This window comes from Protomyctophum bolini (genome assembly GCF_963924005.1).
Source record: "Protomyctophum bolini genome assembly, chromosome: 8".
NCBI classification, from domain to species: domain Eukaryota; kingdom Metazoa; phylum Chordata; class Actinopteri; order Myctophiformes; family Myctophidae; genus Protomyctophum; species Protomyctophum bolini.
The window spans coordinates 33,850,235-33,869,722 of NC_137869.1; the positions used below are offsets into that span (position 1 = coordinate 33,850,235).

The 19,488-nt window shown below is 43.2% G+C and overlaps 3 protein-coding genes across 5 annotated transcripts; 2 read left to right on the plus strand and 1 right to left on the minus strand.

Annotated features, from left to right (window-relative positions):
- Positions 1–785: 785 nt before the first annotated feature.
- LOC308320210 (uncharacterized protein) lies at positions 786–4,888 on the plus strand (the record flags this gene model as incomplete). The annotated part of the gene is made up of 7 exons (XM_080770528.1): positions 786–953; positions 1,204–1,299; positions 1,469–1,660; positions 1,757–1,852; positions 2,022–2,207; positions 2,570–3,528; positions 4,771–4,888. The coding sequence occupies exons 1-7, from the start codon at positions 795–797 to the stop codon at positions 4,886–4,888; spliced, it is 1,806 nt and encodes a 601-aa protein (XP_080626654.1). The 5' UTR covers positions 786–794.
- LOC308319358 (GDP-L-fucose synthase-like) lies at positions 4,850–12,015 on the plus strand. Its single transcript, XM_080769386.1, has 10 exons — positions 4,850–4,912; positions 6,282–6,431; positions 6,963–7,077; positions 7,225–7,353; positions 8,330–8,403; positions 8,514–8,647; positions 8,736–8,867; positions 8,977–9,056; positions 10,265–10,364; positions 10,470–12,015. Exons 2-10 carry the CDS (start codon positions 6,310–6,312, stop codon positions 10,523–10,525), a joined length of 942 nt encoding a protein of 313 aa, XP_080625512.1. The 5' UTR covers positions 4,850–4,912; positions 6,282–6,309; the 3' UTR covers positions 10,526–12,015.
- Positions 12,016–13,871: 1,856 nt separating this feature from the next.
- On the minus strand, positions 13,872–18,131 carry LOC308319789 (protein brambleberry-like). Of its 3 annotated transcripts, none has more exons than XM_080769974.1 (12): positions 17,744–18,131; positions 17,101–17,229; positions 16,792–16,977; positions 16,474–16,696; positions 16,115–16,231; positions 15,839–16,018; positions 15,420–15,626; positions 15,177–15,318; positions 14,980–15,059; positions 14,637–14,749; positions 14,429–14,529; positions 13,872–14,180 (listed from the first exon to the last, which is right to left on the minus strand). In XM_080769974.1, exons 1-12 carry the CDS (start codon positions 17,975–17,977, stop codon positions 14,051–14,053), a joined length of 1,842 nt encoding a protein of 613 aa, XP_080626100.1. In that variant the 5' UTR covers positions 17,978–18,131; the 3' UTR covers positions 13,872–14,050. The 3 variants fall into 3 exon arrangements, with proteins under 3 accessions (XP_080626100.1, XP_080626101.1, XP_080626099.1); XM_080769975.1 differs by having other exon boundaries at positions 15,001–15,059; positions 15,839–16,014; positions 16,111–16,231; XM_080769973.1 differs by having other exon boundaries at positions 15,839–16,014; positions 16,111–16,231.
- Positions 18,132–19,488: the final 1,357 nt, after the last annotated feature.

Consider the following 19,488-nt stretch of genomic DNA (forward strand, 5'->3'; position numbering starts at 1 on the left):
GACCTGTATGATCCCGTGGGGATCAGTTTTCAACTTCACCCATCTGCTCTCACAGAGGAGTGCAGGAGGGGAGCATTTAAGCACTTTATAAAACTATGTAATTGTAAACAAATAGCCAAGCCAGAGCGGTTTGCATCATCTTGAGCCAAGAAAGGCTCCTTAGCAAAGACACAGCATAGGCCTACTGTATACTTTAGCCCATATATTCATAAAATATGTATTTATGAATGGCTAGAAAAAGATGTTCCTCAGGTCTTTGCCAGGCCGGGCGGCCTACCCAGGGCTGTGTCAGCGTCGACCCTTTTATCACATGACAGGACTCACAATACAATTTTTTACTTTCCTGTGCATTTTTCTTTCCTAAATGGGCCCCTCCTAAAACTTTAACACGTCTTGAACACATGAAACCAGAAATATATCGATTTGTGTGAGTATTGGTACAAACTTTGTAAGAGTCATGAAGGCGAAGAATTGGCGAAAAATAAATAAATATATATAGGCCTATGAAACATGCAAAATGTGTGTGTGTGTGTGTGTGTGAGTGTGTGTGGCTGTTTATATAAATGTTTGTAAGCGAGTGATAGTCAGCATATGTGTGAATGTGTGTTATTTACAGAAGCAATATCATTTCACACATCCTGTTTCAACCGCTGCCAATCAAACTATGGCACATGCACACGCACGTACACACACACACACACACACACACACACACACACACACATATGCAGGACACATATTTTCTTTTCTCCTTGAACAGACATACAGACAGACAGTCAGAGGGTCTTAGCAGAATGCGTCCGTTTGTCCTACTATTCCTCCTATCCAATGTCACCGTGGCAACTGCTGTGACTGGTTGTCTTAGCGACCGGGACAAAGATCACCGGCCCCAGAAGAACTGCACATCGGCCGGATTCACTGACGTACCGACGGGAATCGAACCTACAACCCAGGTATCACACAACACATTTAAACCTTAACAGAACATTATAGAGAAGTACTAGAGCCGGAAGGATAGAAGACCCAACTCAACTCAACTCACTAGTATAGAGAAGTACTAGAGCCGGAAGGATAGAAGACCAGTCATACTAGACGTTCCGGTAGTATATAAAACCATCCGTACTAGTGGTTCCTGAGGACCAAATTCCAAAGTGATACAGTAAAGTGTGTGTGTGTGTGTGTGTGTGTGTGTGTGTGTTCCAGGTGCTGTTATTTACTAACAACCTGTTCACCAGTCTAACCTGGGCCTCCTTCCAAATCTTCCCAGAAATATATGGGATAGACCTGACCGGAAACCAGGTATTTAAGAACCATCTGATCTGACTGACTGACTGACTGCATGAGATAATGAATGAATGACCAACCTCCTCTCCTCTCCTCACCTCTCCTCACCTCTCCTCTCCTCTCCTCTCCTCTCCTCTCCTCTCCTCTCCTCTCCTCTCCTCTCCTCTCCTCTCCTCTCCTCCAGGTTCCAGCTCTCTCTGGTTCTTCCTCTCCAGTCCTTCCCACTCTGAAGGTTCTGAAACTGGGATCCAACAGGTTGACATCACTGCCTGAACATTCCTTCTCTGCATGTCCAGGACTCATTGAGCTCCATCTCCCAGCAAACACCATCAGTTCTCTGTCAGACCTAACCTTCTCTGGACTCAACAACCTGGAGGTATGTACGAGAGGAGGTAGGAGAGGGGAGAGGAGCTAGAAATATGTGAGACGTATGATCTACTGTTTTTTTAATCCTGGCTGTGCTGTGTTCTAGATCCTGGACCTGTCATATAATAACATCAGAGTTCTGCCCGAGCTCATGCTCCACCCACTATCTGCCATCGAGACACTTTTAATTGAAAACAACAAGGTGACATTACATTACTATAAATCTCTCTCACACACACACACACACACACACACACACACACACACACACACACACACACACACACACACACACACACACACACACACACACACACAGTACTGTACAGTAACTTCTGTTTTGTATTTCCACTTCCTGTCTGTGTGCCCAGATCCTGGTAATGCCCTCTGATTGGTTTAGCCAAAAAGAGGAGGTTCCTTACCTCTACCTCTCAGGTAACCCCTGGGCCTGTTCCTGTTCCCTGGATTACCTGCATCGTTACCTAGTCATAGACGACTACCAGGACAATGTTTACACTAGAGACGGACCATACGTCAATATGGCTCCAGAGAGCGTGGTAAGTTCAGTCCAGCAAAACAACATAGGCTTAATATTAGTGATATTATTATTAGCATAACATTATTAACATAAACTGGTGCAATATTTCTACAAGCTAGAGGTCATGCAATCTCATTGGCTAAGCACAAGTCAATACAAAAACTGCTACTTTGAGGACGAAACCATGAATAAAGCACTAAGACTTGTTTACAACAGGGACCACCATTTTCAACTCATCAGAACTCAATTCATCAGGTGTTTGACTCTGTTTTGTTACTGGTCCATTTGTTGCTAGGTATGTGGAACTGTTTTGTTGCTATGTGACTCTATCTTGTGTGTGTGACTATCTTGTTGCCAGCTGTGTGACTATCTTGTTGCTAGGTGTGTGACTCTCCTGGCTGGCTGAAGGGAACCCCTGTGGTGGATTTAAAGGAAACAGACTTCTGTGGATCCCACATGCATTCTGCCACACAGAGTCATGACGAACCCACCCCAACCCAGAGATGGTCCTGGATCCGAGCAACGTCCTCCTGGTATGAGCTGGTCACTCAGCTGGCGCATTGGACACATCATGGCTCAGGGTCCGAGGTCAGGGGTGATGGAATGACATGGCAGCCATTTCCCTGGGCTGTCGCCTCTACTGTTCCCTATTGGCCAACGCCTGAACCTACTACTACTATTACTAAAACTACTGCTACTACTATCCCCCCCCCCACCACTACTACTACTACTACTACTACTACTCTACCCACTACTACTACTACTACTACTACTACTACTAGTCCTCTTCCTACTACTACTACAACTACTACTACTACTACTAGTCCTCTTCCTACTACTACTACAACTACTTCAACTACTTCTACTGCTCATCGTCATCATCCTCCAACTACCATTCGTACAACCAATGTTCCTATTACTACAGTTACTACTGTTACTTCTCCTCCTCCTCCTCCTTCTATTCTTAATACTACCAGTATTCCAGTATCTACAACAACACTCTCCGCTACTCCTATCCGTCTCCCTACAACCACAGCGAGTGTCACAACAGTGAAACCTTTTGACCTTCAGGGTCATAGGGGCGGCGGTCAAGGCGGAGTGGGGCTGTTCTGCTGGTGGCTGTTTGCAGGGTGTGTGCTGCTGTGCATGCTGTCGGGTGCATGCACATGTGCATGTGCGGCGCTGTGTGCACGCTGGTACCTGCACGTGTATGTGCCGCTGGCACTGCGAGAGCGGGAGAGAAGGATGAGGAGAGGAGGAGAAATGAGTGGAAGAGCCATCTCACATCCGCTGGGCGGAGGAGGAGGTGGAGGGGTGGTGGCGGTCTATCGCTCCGTTCTGTTCGTCTCAAGAGAAGGAGAGGAGAGAGAGGGAGGAGGAGAAGAGGATGCAAGGGAAGGAGAGAGGGGAGGATTGGACAGAGATAGAGTACGGCCCATTATCACGCTGAAACCAGCGGGAGGGAGGAAGGAAGTAGAGGCAGAGGGAGGGGGAGAGATGGACGAAGAGAGAGAGGGAGGAGGAGGAGGTGCCGTGTACAGGAAGACACTGTACCGCGTGTTCAGCAGACAGGAAGCAATAGAAGGATGGAGACATGTGAAGGAGGATAGCTGGGTGACCACAGGAGATGGAGAGAGAAGAGGAGGAGAGGGAGCAATGGGAAAGCGCTACAGTCTGATTCTAAGAGAGGAGAGAAATGGAGGGAGAGAGGGAGAGAGAGATGGAGGGAAGGAAGAATGGAGAGTTGGAGAGAGAGATGGAGGGAGAGAGATAGAGAGCGAAGAGGTGGAATGGGTGGTTGGAGGATGGGAGGTGGCAGACGGACAGAGGAGCAGTTGGGGGGCGTGGCTGTCTCATTATCTACCCAGCATGCCTTGGGCTGTGACTCCACCTATTGAGAGTGGTGGAGCATCAGCGAGGCCTGTGGTCTGTCATGAATGATTAGTATTTAAGTATTCCTATTTCCTTATCAAGATATCTGCCATTAGAGTGATATATGATAAACTATCAACATCTGGAGAAAACAATACATTCTGTTTCTAAAATTGCTTTCATATTAAAAGGTATTTCTATATTTGTTTATTAGTGTGGCAACCAAACTAGTAATTGCCACACTTTATTCTTTCTTTGTTTCTAGTTTTCCTTGCTCATGCACTATTTAAGGGTTTTTGTTTTAGCAATGTAGTTGACTGAGATCAAGACAACCTTGTTTTATTTATTTAATATACTTTTCAGTCAATATCTAAATTATCGAGTATGCTTTAATGGCTTTGTACAAACTGCTTTGGAATAATTTTATCATTCAGAAAGGTTTCAAACTTTAATAAAAAAAATCTGTATAAAAAGTGTAATGCTTTATGGTGTCGTCCACAGTTAACTGTTTTGTATTGAGTTGTGTATAGGGCAGGCCTAGTATAAACATTTTCAAACTAGAAAAGTAACACTTTCATTAATACTTGTAATAATTTATTGTAAAGATAATAACTAACGTATGGAAGTTATGGTCTTATGGAACCAATTAAATTAACCAAATGGACCTGAAATTAGACATTTTGAAGATGAGCTACTGCGTTGTGCTACAGAAACTGGCCAATGGAGGGCAGTAAAGGGTTGAAAACCAGAAGTAGAAGAAGAGCCTCAATCCCCTCCTTCAGTTCAGTTCAGAGCCGAGCTGCCTGTGTGCCACACGGCCGTGTCTGATGAAAACTAGTTCTTCTAACGTTGGTAAGTAAATCTAAAGTCTAGACTAATGTGTTTGTAGAAATTTAAAATTTTAAAAAAATGCCTTCTGTTATTTTTTGCATTTCAAAGTCACGTTATAGCCTGCCACCGAATAATGTTGCTCTAAGTTTCTTGTATGTGACAAAAATGCTAACGTTTCGTTATGCCCAATCTGTGTGACTGTCCCGTCGAACGACTGTGTGAAAACGACTCCCTTCGATCGTACCGTAGTACGACGAAGTATAGCCTATAAATCAATCATCTGATCTCAGATCTGACAGTGGCGCGGTGGCGTACTGTGATCCTAACCGACCGTTAACATCTGACGACTACAAGTCAGTTAACGTGTGTTTGCAAGAAGAGTACGCATCGAAACGTTTGCACTAAATTACTAAATAAACCGACTTTACAGTTACAGTGTATTACGTAGGCTACGTTCCACAAGCTAATAAAATAAAATAAAAATAAATACCAGTAAACGAACCTGCGCCGGCACCTGTCCTCCTCACCTGTGATTACTTGTTGCTTTGTAGGACATACAATTATAATTACAGATAAACCACAAATGCTGTATAACTTGTCTTCATGTTCAAGTGCCACTGTACCGTATTGAGGATTGCTGTCTTTGCCATTTCTTAATTTTAGCTAAAGCTACTGGTAAAAGCTAAGCTGCAACACAAGCATACTCGTCAGGGTTGACGTCATATAGACCAGAGGTTTTCAACAGGTGGTCCGTGGACCACTGGTGGTCCGTGAAGGTATTGTATGTGGTCCCTGACCATGCAAAGTTGCGAAACAGAGTGCACTAAATGACCTGGTGACGTATGATGACAATGTTACACGAAAAAAGTACAAAAACATGCACATCCAACCCAAACTTGGGCAGGTGCCGAGTGGCGAGTAAGCCTAGTATACGCTCGGAGACGCTCGCACACTGTGGGCTCCGATGCTGTGACAAGTGCCTTGCCTTTATTTGCACAAATAGGTTTACTGTAACTGACACGTCAATGTTGTCAAACTTTTACTGGAAAGTCAATAACGTCCTCAGTTGACTTGTACGGGAACACGTCAATGTTGTCAAACTTGTCTTACTGGAAAGTCAATAACGTCCTCAGTTGACTTGTACGGGAAAGTGTACGCCCCACACTGTATGGGATTGACTGGTTGAGTCACCATTATTAGGAAATGTGCCAATATAACCAATATAATAATACATAATGGCTGTTAAGGGGAACACAACAGTGGTCCCTAGGTTGATTCTCAGTCAGTTAGTAGTAAGTTCTCGGGGTAGCCAATCCAATAATCCACTAATACAACCATGTGCTTCATTCAAAATCAATTGACTCTCTCTCACTCTGTGTTGTGTGTAGAGCGATTGCTTGGGCGATCACTCGGGTCCAATGAAGGTGTTGGTGACAGGAGGGTCTGGTCTGGTGGGGAGAGCCATACAGCATGTGGTCAAAGAAGAGGCTAAGGAGGACGAAGAATGGGTCTTCCTCTCCTCTAAGGATGCTAACCTCATGTGAGAACCTGCTTGTTTCTACTAATAACAGCTGTGATACATATGTAAGTGGTTATGGTGAAATAAATCATTAGCACTTAATGAACAAATGCACTAACAATATTAAAGGCTTCCCTTTTACAGGTCAAACAACACCATTCATTCACATAAATAACCATTAAGCAATTAATACCAGTGAGCTGGCGGTTATGAAAGGCTCGTCATAAACCATCGGTTGTTTTGGAGGTGGAAAGCCTGGTGATGTGAGGTTAGTTTGGAGGGGGCGAGGGGACTATGGCGTCACCATTTATGGCATTCGTTGTACACATGGAGACGACAAAGTAGTGTCTCCGAAGTTTGTCACTCTGGGAGTCTGTTTCAAAAAGAGCCGCAAAAGGCTGTCTCCGTGTGGCAGAAAGGGCAGATCGGCTAAGTACTTGTGCGGGTAACGCAGAATATGTCCTCATATAGACAGCACCTCAGTTTTATATTTTAGACCCAAACCAGCGAACTGGCTGGGTACTCTACTCTGCATGTTTTGTTTTTATTTAGGAACGCGGAGGAGACAAAGGCGGTGTTCGAGAAGCATCGGCCCACACATGTCATCCACCTTGCTGCTATGGTGGGAGGACTGTTCAAAAATATGAGGGTCAACTTGGACTTCTGGGTACGTATACTGGAACAGCATGAGGAAATAATTGGGTCTTAATATAAATAAGGACTTGTCTTTCCACGACCGTGGACTGGCTATTCAACTAGGCTACTCTCTTAGTCTTGACTAGTGACTACTGTCATGATGTGTCTATTCCTTCAGAGAAACAACGTCTACATCAATGACAACGTCCTGCAGGCAGCACATGAAGTCGGTGCGGTTAAAGTTGTATCCTGCCTCTCCACCTGCATTTTCCCTGATAAGACAACCTACCCCATCGATGAGACTATGGTAAGAGTCTTTTGTGCACCTGTTGTGATATAATGTACCTATTGTCTTCAGTGTTGGGGAGTAGCCGAGTTACAAATAGTGTAACTAACTAGAGGGCAACCACACTAACTAAACTACATTTTCAATTATTTCAGTCGGCTACATGTAGGATTGCCAGGTCACCACCTAAAAGGGGTCTAATGGTATGTTTGATCAAATTGATTTAACCATGCAGTAGACCCTGAAAGGCTACCCTCTCAAAGTCTAATCATTTATTTCACAGCTACGGTGGAGCCAGTATTAAACCCGAGTGTCCTCTCACATTTAACCATAGCACTCGAAACATGGGACAGCGCCGTATGGCCATATATGCAAATAATGTCTCCGTCTCCACTCTCCAAACATGCTAAACCAGCAGAAAAGTAAACTTGTCATTCTAAGTAAATGTTGAAGTCATTCTCATTCTGTCTCACCTTTCCTAGAGTTCCTCAAGTTGCAGCCTCTTTGTTTGTGGAACTAGTAAATGATCCTTCCAATCCCTAATACCGGTAATAATAAAACGACCCTCCCATGTTACGTGCACCTAGTCTAGGTGTGAGGGACGCAACCTTAAAATGGAAAAGGACAACTTATAAAAAATTATAAACTTATTTATTCCACCAAAAATCTGACTATAAACCTAAGCTAAATGGCAAACAACAGGGAACACAACTGAGAACATGGTTCCCAGCCAAGTTCGGATTTGGTAGAGCAGTCTCTTCAAGGCCTTTTGCAGAGGCAGGTTATGGAAGAGTCTCTTTCAAAGACCCCTGTGACCGTTTCATTTTGGTGAGAGGACGGGGACCGATTCCCTGCTGCCAAAGCTGACAGTCCTCTGCCAAAGCTTAGTTGGCTACAATACATGTTCAGAGTGAATAGTTTCCCCAACATTTGTCTGTCAGTATGTCTGTTTTGTAAGCATAATGGTGTTTGACCTCCACCTCTCCTTTTGTAACAGATCCATAACGGCCCACCTCATGAGTCTAACTTTGGCTATGCTTATGCAAAGAGAATGATTGATGTCCATAACAAGTAAGCCAAGTACACTCGCATGTGGATTATATATTAAAACATATTCAACTGTATGTACTTACATTTTTACTGCATGTATATGAATGGAGGGCCAAATTGTTGTTTTGCAGGGCATATGTCCAGCAGCACGGACATTGCTACACAGCTGTGATTCCCACTAATGTGTTCGGTCCCCATGACAATTTCAATATTGAGGACGGCCATGTACTGCCCGGCCTCATACACAAGGTCTACATTGCTCAGAGTAAGTTGTGCCAAATTCAATACAGTAATAAACTAATTTAATTACAGACTTGTTAAATCATTCTCTATTCTACGTGTCTGTTTGTTAGAGGAGGGCAAGCCCCTGGTGGTTTGGGGTTCAGGCACTCCCAGAAGACAGTTCATCTACTCCCTAGACCTCGCCCGCCTTTTCTTGTGGGTGCTGAGGGAGTATAATGAAGTGGATCCTATAATTCTTTCTGGTAAATTACCATACATACACAACAGTCATATTGGAAATGAAATAAAAAACATTACATCAGCAGGTCCGTGTGATAATTAAGAAATGTGTTCCTTTCCTGCTGGTTTCAGTTGGTGAGGAAGATGAGGTGTCTATTAAAGAAGCGGCAGAGTCAGTCGTCCAAGCGCTGGGCTTCAAAGGTGAAGTGGTGGTATCCTTTTGAAGCTAGTACATCAGTGGATGTCTGCACAGCAAATCATTCTGAGCTGGGAAATTAAACGTGCCGGTGGTGTTGCTACCATTTTAACAAAGATGAGGACCCTATTTCAATCAGAAGAAACATGTTTATGAGATTGGATGTGAAGCAGCAGATGAAGAAGATCCTGCAGAAACTGGAGAAGAGGCACAGACATTTTTTGATATTTAAGCACTATCAAATCCTTGGTAGAAGTTTGGGATGTGTTGTGTAGTTAACTTTGTGATGTAACTCTATAAATTAGAAGTCTTTAGCAGTTCAGTTGCCCTAATTTTAAATATTCTCCACATTGACTGACATTGCATTAAGCATGTGTGTCACCGTACAAAATGATAAAACATGTGTGTTGCCGTGCAGTTTAAGTCAATGGGGATAATATTTTGTAACCAATATTTGTAGTTGCACAACCCAAACTTGTACGAAAGTTTAATTGTGAAAAGTTAATAATGGCTTGCACCCATATGTTACAGGGTCTTTACACTGACTGAGAGTGAGGCAGATCAGACTTTGAAATGACCGTAGTGGGTTTAAATGTCCCAGGCTTTGGTGAGACGACATGCATGTGTTGGCACATGACTTGTAGACTGATGCTTAAAGACGTGGCCACAAGCAGAGCCATCTAATAGAAGAGTTACAATATAGAGGGGGCAGAAACTGAGCGCTCGAGTGCTGTTCATGCAGCCTTAACTGAGCCAAGCTGGAGTTGGAAATGCATTGTTTTCAACGAGGGCGGTGCAAATAAGCGCTATAAGCATGTGTGCAACATGACAACTGTTTTAAAAGTATTGTACAGTAACAACTAAAGTCTCTTTAATGTTTACGTTGTACTATTGCTACAAAACAATTAAAAATAAAGGGATTCAAGATCATTAAAGCTGGGCTGTTGCCTGAGTCCAATGCATTTCTGCCTACTTCCGGTCCAGGACTTGGCCCAGTTGGTCTATGTAGGAGAGCCACCATTGGACTGGCCCCATGAAGTGAACGCAGTTTGTGTAACTCTGTCAGTCTAAGGCTCTGGCCACAAGTAGGTCAGTCCTTCTGGGTGAATTTGTACTTTAGTGATTAATTGCCTTCTTAAAAAATGTGAAATGCTCGGATACAACTGTTTGTACGGTTTATGTCCCAAATTCTTAGTGTCCAATTCCATGACCTGTGACTTCCAGTATGATACCAGTAAAGCAGACGGACAGTTCAAGAAGACTGCTAGCAATGCCAAGCTGATGCGCTATCTTCCAAACTTCACCTTCACGCCATTCAACAAAGGTACTGCTGGCACATTAGACAATGGAATACGGCATGACAAATACATATTTGCTCCATCTACGGTTTATGAATCTGCCACTGATTGTTCCTCTGTCTTACTTACAGCTTTGAAGGACACATGCGATTGGTTTGTAGCCAACTATGACACCGCTCGCAAATGAAGAGTGCATCGCAAGTCAGCAGTGACTCATACAGTCCACACTCCAGACAATTATTCTGTTGTCTGCTGGAGGGCAAAGTTTACATAATGGTGAACACTGTTGCTATAGGTAGTCAAAGGTGAAGGGACCAATGTAAAGTTTCAGGCAGAATGTTGTTTACTGTAAATGAAGTCTGGTCATCGTCACCCTGATTGTGTTGTCACTTATTTGTAGAAATACTTAAGTATGCAAACAGTGTGAGCTGGACACCGCTCACGTTTGGCATCTGTCAGCAGCAGTTCACTTAATCTTTTGAATGGTAAATTATTTTTATTGGACTAAAATATTGTCTATAGCCATACATTCATGAATCCACTTGCTGACCGGCTGTCAGTATTGAGCACATTTCTTTATAGGGGTTTATGCAATGTGACCCTACCATTAACATCCTATATAAGGCAAAAATGTCAAACATTCCTTATGCTTTAAGTAGCATGTGACATGTCAAACTAGGGGGTTTTCATGCTTCTGAATCCATTCCAAGGCATTCGTTTTACACAAAACACTCATTGGGCTAATAACAGCCATGGCCACTTGCCCAAATGTTGCACAAAATGTGCTGTCCTCATCACATTTGTCATGACGTTTTTAGCCCAAGGTTTGTGCAAAACTAATGCTTGGAATGGATTCAGAATCATGAAAACCCCCTAGTTTGACATGTCACATTATATTGGATTTGTATCACGCATATAACTGTCCTATATCAATGACACTGGGTACAGATGACGAGCAGGCTCGTCTTAAGGTGTTTGATATCGCTATAAGATTGCCTTGCTGTGTTTCATTTTTGTAACCACTCTGGTTGCTATGCATGGTTGCCAGGGCCCCGCCTGCACTGCTTTTCCCCCCTCAATAGCCAATAGTTTCTGTTTTAGGCCACGCCCTTTGCAAGCTTGGAAACTAATGCACTGTCCGTTGTGTTGAACAGTCTTTTCTGATTATCTGGTGAGCGTGATGGGAAGTTGAGAACATTGGCGTTTTCTAGAGCAAGGGTGGATCTCATTTTAGCTCAGTAGCATTGATGCTATGCTTTAGCATTCGAGATGGAAGCCAAAAGTGGACGCGTGTCATAGTGGAATGGCCTAAAATCACCCAGCACCCAAGCACCACTACCTTTGTCCACCAGGCGGCACTCAATGTGTAGCTAGGGTAGGGTCACACAAACTCCTATAAAAAAATTGCTCATTGCTGACAGCCGGTCAGCAAGTGGATTCATGAATATATGTAGACAATATATATACATAAGACTTCCAAATGTTGCACTTTAAACAAAATAACCCTTTTGCCTGCTGGACTATTTCTTGAAGGATGCTCATTTGGAAAGGTTTGCTTACATGGATTAGGTAGATAATGTATACCTAGGTTCACTTTGTCTTCACTGCTTTGTGGTAGGGGTTCTGCTTTTGTAACTTTTGTATGTATTTTATGGAAATAAATTTATATGAAAATCAGTTGGTTAAAGAACGTGTATACAAGGTAGAACATTATGGAGACAAGGCACTGAACAGACAGGCTTTAATGCTGTACGTTGTATTTTAAAGTACCCTATATCTGCCCCCTCTAACTTTTGAGTGCTCGGATCACCCATCTTGTGCTATACAATGAATTAGAATATTGTGTAAAAGTTCATTTTATTCTATAATATAGGGGATGAACCACGTTTTGCTTAAGTTGTCCTGGAAGCAAGGCAAAATGAGATGGTAGTCAAATCTAATGATCTACCCATATTTCAGGATGTCGTCTATCAATTGAAATGAGTAAGCATCTATGACAAAGGGCCATGAAAATATGTGGCTGAATTTGCCCCAGATAAGGGGTAAGTTGAACCACATGAAATTGTAATGTTAAAAGCTTAAACTTGAACAGATAATGTATTCACTTATCAATAATATAACAGTTTTCCCTTTTTCAAATAGTCTTATTTAAACAATATTAAGACAATTAAATAAAGTTTGTTATTCAGAACATTGTATATGCAATATTGTTAATACAATATTGCAAACTCTTAAATGAGTATGTACATGCAAATTAAAGGTCATTCAGTATAATTTGTGTAGCAAAGACAGTGATTCCCATTGACTCAATTTACCCGCAGACATTGGTTCATTTTACCCATAACCACCATTTTAGAAAACAATGACTAGAATAAGCTACATCAGACAATTTATTTACTAAATGATTCACATGGTTCTATCCATTCGCAAATCATCGTGTATGATATTACATTTTAGACCTAGGTACATACCTGTCAGTAGGGAGTGTTGGCTGGGAGGAGGAGTATACGTCCTCTCTGGGGGGGGGGGGGGATGAAGGATGAATACAAAATGAATATCAACATCTTAAAACCAAAATGTTAAATTGTGGGTTTGAGCTGTAAATCAAAAGGGGGGTAACTACCCGTCAGTGGGGAGTGTTGGCTGGGAGGAGGAGTAGGACTAAGGCCCTGTACATCCTCTCTGGGGGGGGGGGGGGGGGGTGGGTAACCACCTGTCAGTGGGGGGTGTTGGCTGGGAGGAGTAGGACTAAGGCCCTATACGTCCTCTCTGGGGGGTGACTGAAGGACTTCAGTACACTGTGCTTACATATGTCGCGGCCGAAGACCGCAACGTATGTAAGCACAGTGCAAGGAATGAGTGCATTCGCCATGTATCTGAAGGAAGCCTGATCTAAACACTTAGATTTTCTCCAGTTTATCCCCGAGTTTAAGTTTACCCTATTGTTTTAGGATTATTTAACTTTATTGGGTTTTGTTTAGGGTTAATTCACCCCATGGCTCCTCAGGTTTTATGACTAGCTCGTGGCTTCCTGTGAGGTTTAGGTTTAGTGTTGGGATTTAGGTTTGTGTATTTGGTCTATTCTTTAAAACTCAGAGGCAACGAGGAGACGCTGTACATGTAGTGTAGGTAGTACCATTATGCCTTTCAAACCGGTCTGGAAGGGCATGTTATAGGAATAGGAACCCTCCTATTTAGTCAATTGTATTACAACAGCAGACAGAATTCCTGCCCATTACTTGAATTCAGGAGTTGTGGTGGTCAAGTAGGGAGGACCATAGACAAAAGTCCTCTTCCGGCACTTTGGCGGATGCTCTCAAGTGAGGGCAAGCTTCCGTGTGGGTGCCAAATAAGAAATAATGACAAGGGACGCGAGTCACATGACTGGAGGCCGCCATGACACTCATAACTATGGGCGCACTTCCACCCTAGGTGCGAGACAGGTCGCTCCCATGAATTGCAGCAGCGAATGAGGCATCTACCTTTCTATGTCTATTATTATGCAATGATGTTTTCTAATAAACTTGAAATACTAAAGCAATAAAAACTTTAATAAATACAAAGTAAAAACTGTATAGTCCAAGACATTTCAACAATCAAGATAAAAACAATTCATGTACTCAAACATTATTTCATAAGCAACAGGGTTTTAGGAAGCAGACTAACCTTTAGCAAGGAAACTATAGCAAATATCAAAATCGTCATTAGACAGTCAAGGATTGACATAAGAGGTATAACCTCCTTCATGTACTCTGCAGAAGTCCTGTCCGAGCACAGCCCTCTTCTTACAAGCCTTTCCAGTCTTTGTAATGCCATTGCACAGCTGACGGCCTGACAGAGAGCTACATCAGGAAAAATAAAAGACGACATTAGTACATGGAACAAAAGAAAACACAACTATGGTCTGCATTTGCTACTGTTCCCACAACTTCCACCGGCATGAAACCTGGAAGTGGTGGGACTCACTACATGCTGAAAAGACTGGATAATATTGGACACGTTTCTAGTGTCTTGTGTGATCGTCCTTTAGGGCCGAGTTGAAAATACAAAGGTCTGAGCAGAGGATGAAATATACAACAAAAGAACTAACCCATTGCTGGTTAAAGACTGATTAGGGCTAGAACTTCGGAATTCACTATCTGCATCAAAAACACTTCCCAAGTTTCTTAAGTACACATCTTCCATGAGTGCCTTAAAGAGAGAAAAAAAAAATAGGTGATAAAACAGAAATGTGCATGAACTATAATACAGAAATGTGCATGAACTATAATATATACAGTATATACAGACACACTCACCGTGGACTGGCTGAGTCGGCCTATGAACTTTGATGTGGATCGACTGGGTGTGTCCATTATTGGCACAAACCTGGCTTCTGGTTTTGGCGACAGCATTGCTTTGAGAATGTCACCTATACACAAGAAAAGTGAGGGGCACTCTTATCATACATAATCACATTCTGGCCATTCACTTTTGGCATCCTCACTTTTCTGTCCCAACCCTGTATCCTCACTTTTTAAGCCCTCAGCCAATCAAATCATCACTATGGGGAACACAGACACAAAGCTGGGCATAGGCCCCTCAAAAACATGAGGCAATTGATAGGCATTTGAAAATGATGCAGTTTAGGAAGCCCCCTACATTCAATGTCCTGCTGCACACCATCGAGACAGCTGTCTTGATCCAGCAGATCAGGTGCCAGGGATCCATCCAGTTCATCTCTGAAGATGAAGAGATAAGATAAATGAAATAAGATGCAGACAATCAGATAAAACCAACAGGCAGTAACTTTGTCCGGTATGCTTGTGCCAACCCTAGTGAGTCATCTGCATCCTCACCGCTCTGGTGTAGAGGATCGACATCGATAGTAGGATGGCACATCACACTTCTCTGCTTCCACAATTTTGCATGGGGGCAGGCTGGCTGGCTTCACCTTGATCCCAGTGTACGCCCGAAGCAGCTGATTCACAAACCAGTGACCTGTGCAAGCATGTCATACACTTAAGATAATTAAAATAACCCAAAACAAAAAAAGGGGGCCTCATCATATAATCATATCAATCACCAATAGAAGTCCATACCCATAGATAGAGTAAGCAGCAACAGGCTGAGGCTTTTCAGATCCAGTGCTGGCTGCTGGTTGAGCTCAGCCACTGCATTAAGGGGCACAGTGAGCAGCAGCATGGCCCGGGTGAAAAGGGGACAGCCAAGGAATGCCAGTAGAACGGCACACAGTAAGAAATAACATGTGTGCACGATACATGTCCACATGGCAGCCAGGCTCAGACCTGAAATCACAGAGGCACAACATAAGTGTCTGAAAATACACATTTAGCCATATTGCAGGTTACATTGATTTGCAGGCCAGTGCTTGTGAGACATGTCAGGCAGAATACTCTTACTGCTGGTCATGATATCAAATGGGAATCCGAGCCCAATTAGTCCAGAGAAGTTGCATCGTCTCACACTGACATTTTCCTAAAATGGACGAGATTCTCACCTGCACAGCCGAGGTAGCCCTGGATGATGTGAAGCCGCTCTTCTAGACGGTACTGCATGTTGTCAAGGTGGTGGAACAGGGCTCCTAGTGTGCCATTCATACGCTCCAGCTTGGCCATTAGGTCAGAGTAGTATGCAGCTGTCCGGTTCTGGTACTGCAGAAAACCTACCATACTGCTGTCTGCAGCAACACAGACACCATGATCATTAAACATAAATTGACTAAATTAAGAATAGAATAGAATTTTGAAATGTTTTGTATTTCAGCGACACTTGCCGATTTTATGGTTGACGTCCTGTGCTCGTTCTCGGACATCAGCAAGTTCTTCAATAATGGCCTGGTGACTGTCATGTACCTCAGACCCTTGATCCTTCAACTGCTCACTAACATTCTCTAGAGGACGCCATGAGACAGCAAGTGATATACTTTGCTTGTACAAATACACCTACTACCGTAAGATAACCAGTTTTTTCCACTGTAGCTTAAAATGACCACCTGCTAAAGCATGCCGAGTTAAGCACGCTTTGCTTCACTCAGCCATGTGAATGTAAAAAACTATCTGTAAAGCCAAATCGGTGGTCAAACTAAACTGAGTATTTTGAATATCCAAAGATTCACACATTTTAATTTCTCACCCATTCTCTGTGTGATGCCCTGAATGAGCTGCGCAACCAGTTCCTGTCCAGAGGCGATGAGGGCCTTTTCTTGGCTGAGATGCTTCAGGTTGGAACTCAGGGAACTCTCCAGTTGCTCCTGACCTTTCCACAGCCCCTCCTGTTGGGACTGCAAAGCACTGTGGCCCTGCAATAGCTTGTCCAAGGAGGCAGAAGTCAGCTCCTTCAGCTCCAGCTGTCCCTCCTGTTATAAGGGAACGTGGACATGAGGTAAGACATACTGTACCATTGCAGCTTGCCCTCCAAACAAATGTGCAAAAGTCAATATGACAACTCTACCTTCAAGTCATTCATTGCATCCAGTTGGCTGGTAGCTGTGGAGATTAGTGCGTTGACAGTCATCTCTGCCCTACGGCGGAACTGCTGCTGGCGAGTGGCATAGCACACAGAGCGTGCTCGATTGCTCACTATGTGGTATGCATTCCACGTGTCTGCGTCCATGTCTGATGTGCACTGTTTTAAAGTCTGAAATATGAAATAATTGTATAATTAAAGATCATCGTTTCAGTTAAAGGCACAGACATGCATGGCCTCAAACCTTTGTGAGTTTTGAGATTAAATCTACCAAAACGTAGTATTATAGTATACCATTTCCTCTGTACAAGGGTAGGTGCTGCGACCCTCCGCCTCTGCCTGGCAGTTGAAAAGGACCACTCCTAATTTGGCAAGCTGCTCTTCCGACAGGCTTCCACAGGTTGACTTCAACTGACCAACCACCTGGGACACAACAGAACTTCTTAGGCTACCAGTGATTACCAAACCTTTCCATATGAGAAAATCACCACCCATCTTACCACTTAAAATAGCAGCTAGGCTGTGTATTTTCAGTATGAGTATGTTTATTTTAATGATCAAATCAAATTGTGTTCCCGATTTGATTATTAAATTAAACATAGTATACCGGTAGGCCTACTTAAAGCTCCTTTTTACTTGTAACAATAACATAATTTTCTCAAAGTTTTAAAGAAAGAATTCTTAAGTGCCATTCATACTAGGAAGTAGGAACCATGCATATACACCTATGATATACACGCATACATACATAGTAGTAATGTTAACAAAGTCTTGTGTTCTGCCAATTATTTGAGAGCCCACTTGCAATCAATATAGGCTACTCGTATACAAATCACTGCAGCAATGCTAAAGTGATGAAGGTACCACAGTGATTGACACACATTTCGAATTCTTATGAGAACATTTTGATAGTTTGCTATTCTTTGTCAAAAATTACCCGTGAATGACAGCTATCCAAAGGACTGAGGTCCATCTGCCTTCCTTCAGACAAGAACTTCTCATCTGCAACAGCCATCTCAAAAGGGACATCTCCTGTGCGTGTTTCTGGAGCTTGCTGTTGTGGTGTTGTTGGAGTGGCAGCTGTAAGAGACTCAGTTTGCTTGAGCCACTCAAATAATCCACTGGCTGCAGGACACTGCAACAACACGACCAGCAAAAAGAGATGCTTCATGGCGAGCTGCGAAAGAAAACAATGCGCAATTAGGCCTGATGCAAACTTTACTTTAAGATTAACTCGTTAAAATTAAACGAAAGTGCAATATATGGTAGTCTATCTATGCACTATGCATTGCAGAAGATGTGACTGAGAATAGATCAGCATCGGGCGGAGGTCCATATCCTGAGGCTCAGGCTCTGGACCAGAGCTATGTCTAGGCATGCCTGCGCTGCACCTCTCAAGCGTCAGTTACCATGGTCGACCACTAGGGGGTTGCATTATTATGTTGTATGCACGCGTAATAGTGTTGGAGTCTCGTCCCCATTCGGGTAGCCTCGGGAGACAGCAGACGTTTACCGTTCGTGTAACGTCGTCATCTAGGCTTTGACGTTTGCGAGGCTATGCCCATTATGTCAGTCTCACTGATTAATGTCTTATCCTCCTGTACTGCTGGCGTCTATCTGTGGGGTTTTCCTGGATGTTTGAAACGCTCTCCTTGTGGCTGCATATGTGCGCCCCTTTTACCACATGTAGCCTACAAGTGTAGCATGTAATGTAGGCCTGCTAGAGGCCCACAGGACTAGTGATTTTACATCTTTAACAACATACATTGTCAAGCTTTTTCCAGGGTTATTTTAATTCCATTTAACAAAATCAATATTTTGTCATCTTAAGAACCACATCATCTTCTCAGTTTCTTTACCATTTGTGCTGTAATTTAGTGTGGTTAGAGCTAACAAATTTAGGCTTAGCGAGGTTTGAGTTTGACACCAACTAACTAAAATGAACACCAGTGGCCAGTTCCATAACAATCAGTTACTACCTTACTCAGTGTGCACACAAAATAGCAGAAAGGATCATGTAGGGCACAACAGGTTTTTATAGGGCAAGAGCCAATCAGTGAACTGCTTACACCTGGGTAATTGGGGGTGTGATGTTCACATGTATGCACTACCCTGAAATAGTGAAATGGGACAGGTGTCCCTGTTACACATGCATGATGGATGTACCATGTCTGCTATATGTGTTGCGGAAATTTAACATTTCCTCTGTGATAGAATGAAGAGTTGATTGGCCTACTAATAGAGGGTATGATGCGCATGCATAAAGTCACAGGCGGATCTAGAGATAAAGGGCCCCTGGGCCACCAACATGCAAAGGGCCCTGTTTTTGGAGACCTCCCTCTCTAAACGGAGGGTTTAAACACTTGCAGTAACATGTATCATATGATGGTTTAGGACAGGGGTTTTCAACAGGTCATCCGTGGAGGTATTGCATGTGTTCCTTGTAGCCTATTATTAGTGATTTTCTGGCGCCATCTTCTGGCGAAACATGCGTGTTTATAAATTGAATGAATACTTGTTTAGGGAATGCACAGGAAAGTACAGTTCAATACAAGGTCCCAGACTTTTCTAGCCTGGATCCAGCCCAAAGATCCCGATAATCAGGCTAAGACTTTTCCGCCGTGTGGAAAAGCCTGATGACGGTGGGCACTGTACAGTAGGCTACGTGCCTAGAACGTGACG

Bases quoted from the DNA above. Each gene is read 5' to 3' on its own strand.
- LOC308319358 (XM_080769386.1), top strand. From the start codon at position 6,310: ATGAAGGTGTTGGTGACAGGAGGGTCTGGTCTGGTGGGGAGAGCCATA. The intron at 8,404-8,513 runs GTAAGCCAAGTA...GTTGTTTTGCAG, and splicing joins ATGATTGATGTCCATAACAA to GGCATATGTCCAGCAGCACG. The intron at 10,365-10,469 runs GTACTGCTGGCA...TCTTACTTACAG, and splicing joins CTTCACGCCATTCAACAAAG to CTTTGAAGGACACATGCGAT.
- LOC308319789 (XM_080769974.1), bottom strand. From the start codon at position 17,977: ATGAAGCATCTCTTTTTGCTGGTCGTGTTGTTGCAGTGTCCTGCAGCC. The intron at 16,019-16,114 runs GCAAGTGTCGCT...GTGTTGCTGCAG, and splicing joins GGACGTCAACCATAAAATCG to ACAGCAGTATGGTAGGTTTT. The intron at 15,060-15,176 runs GTGAGGATGCAG...CTTCATCTTCAG, and splicing joins CGATCCTCTACACCAGAGCG to AGATGAACTGGATGGATCCC.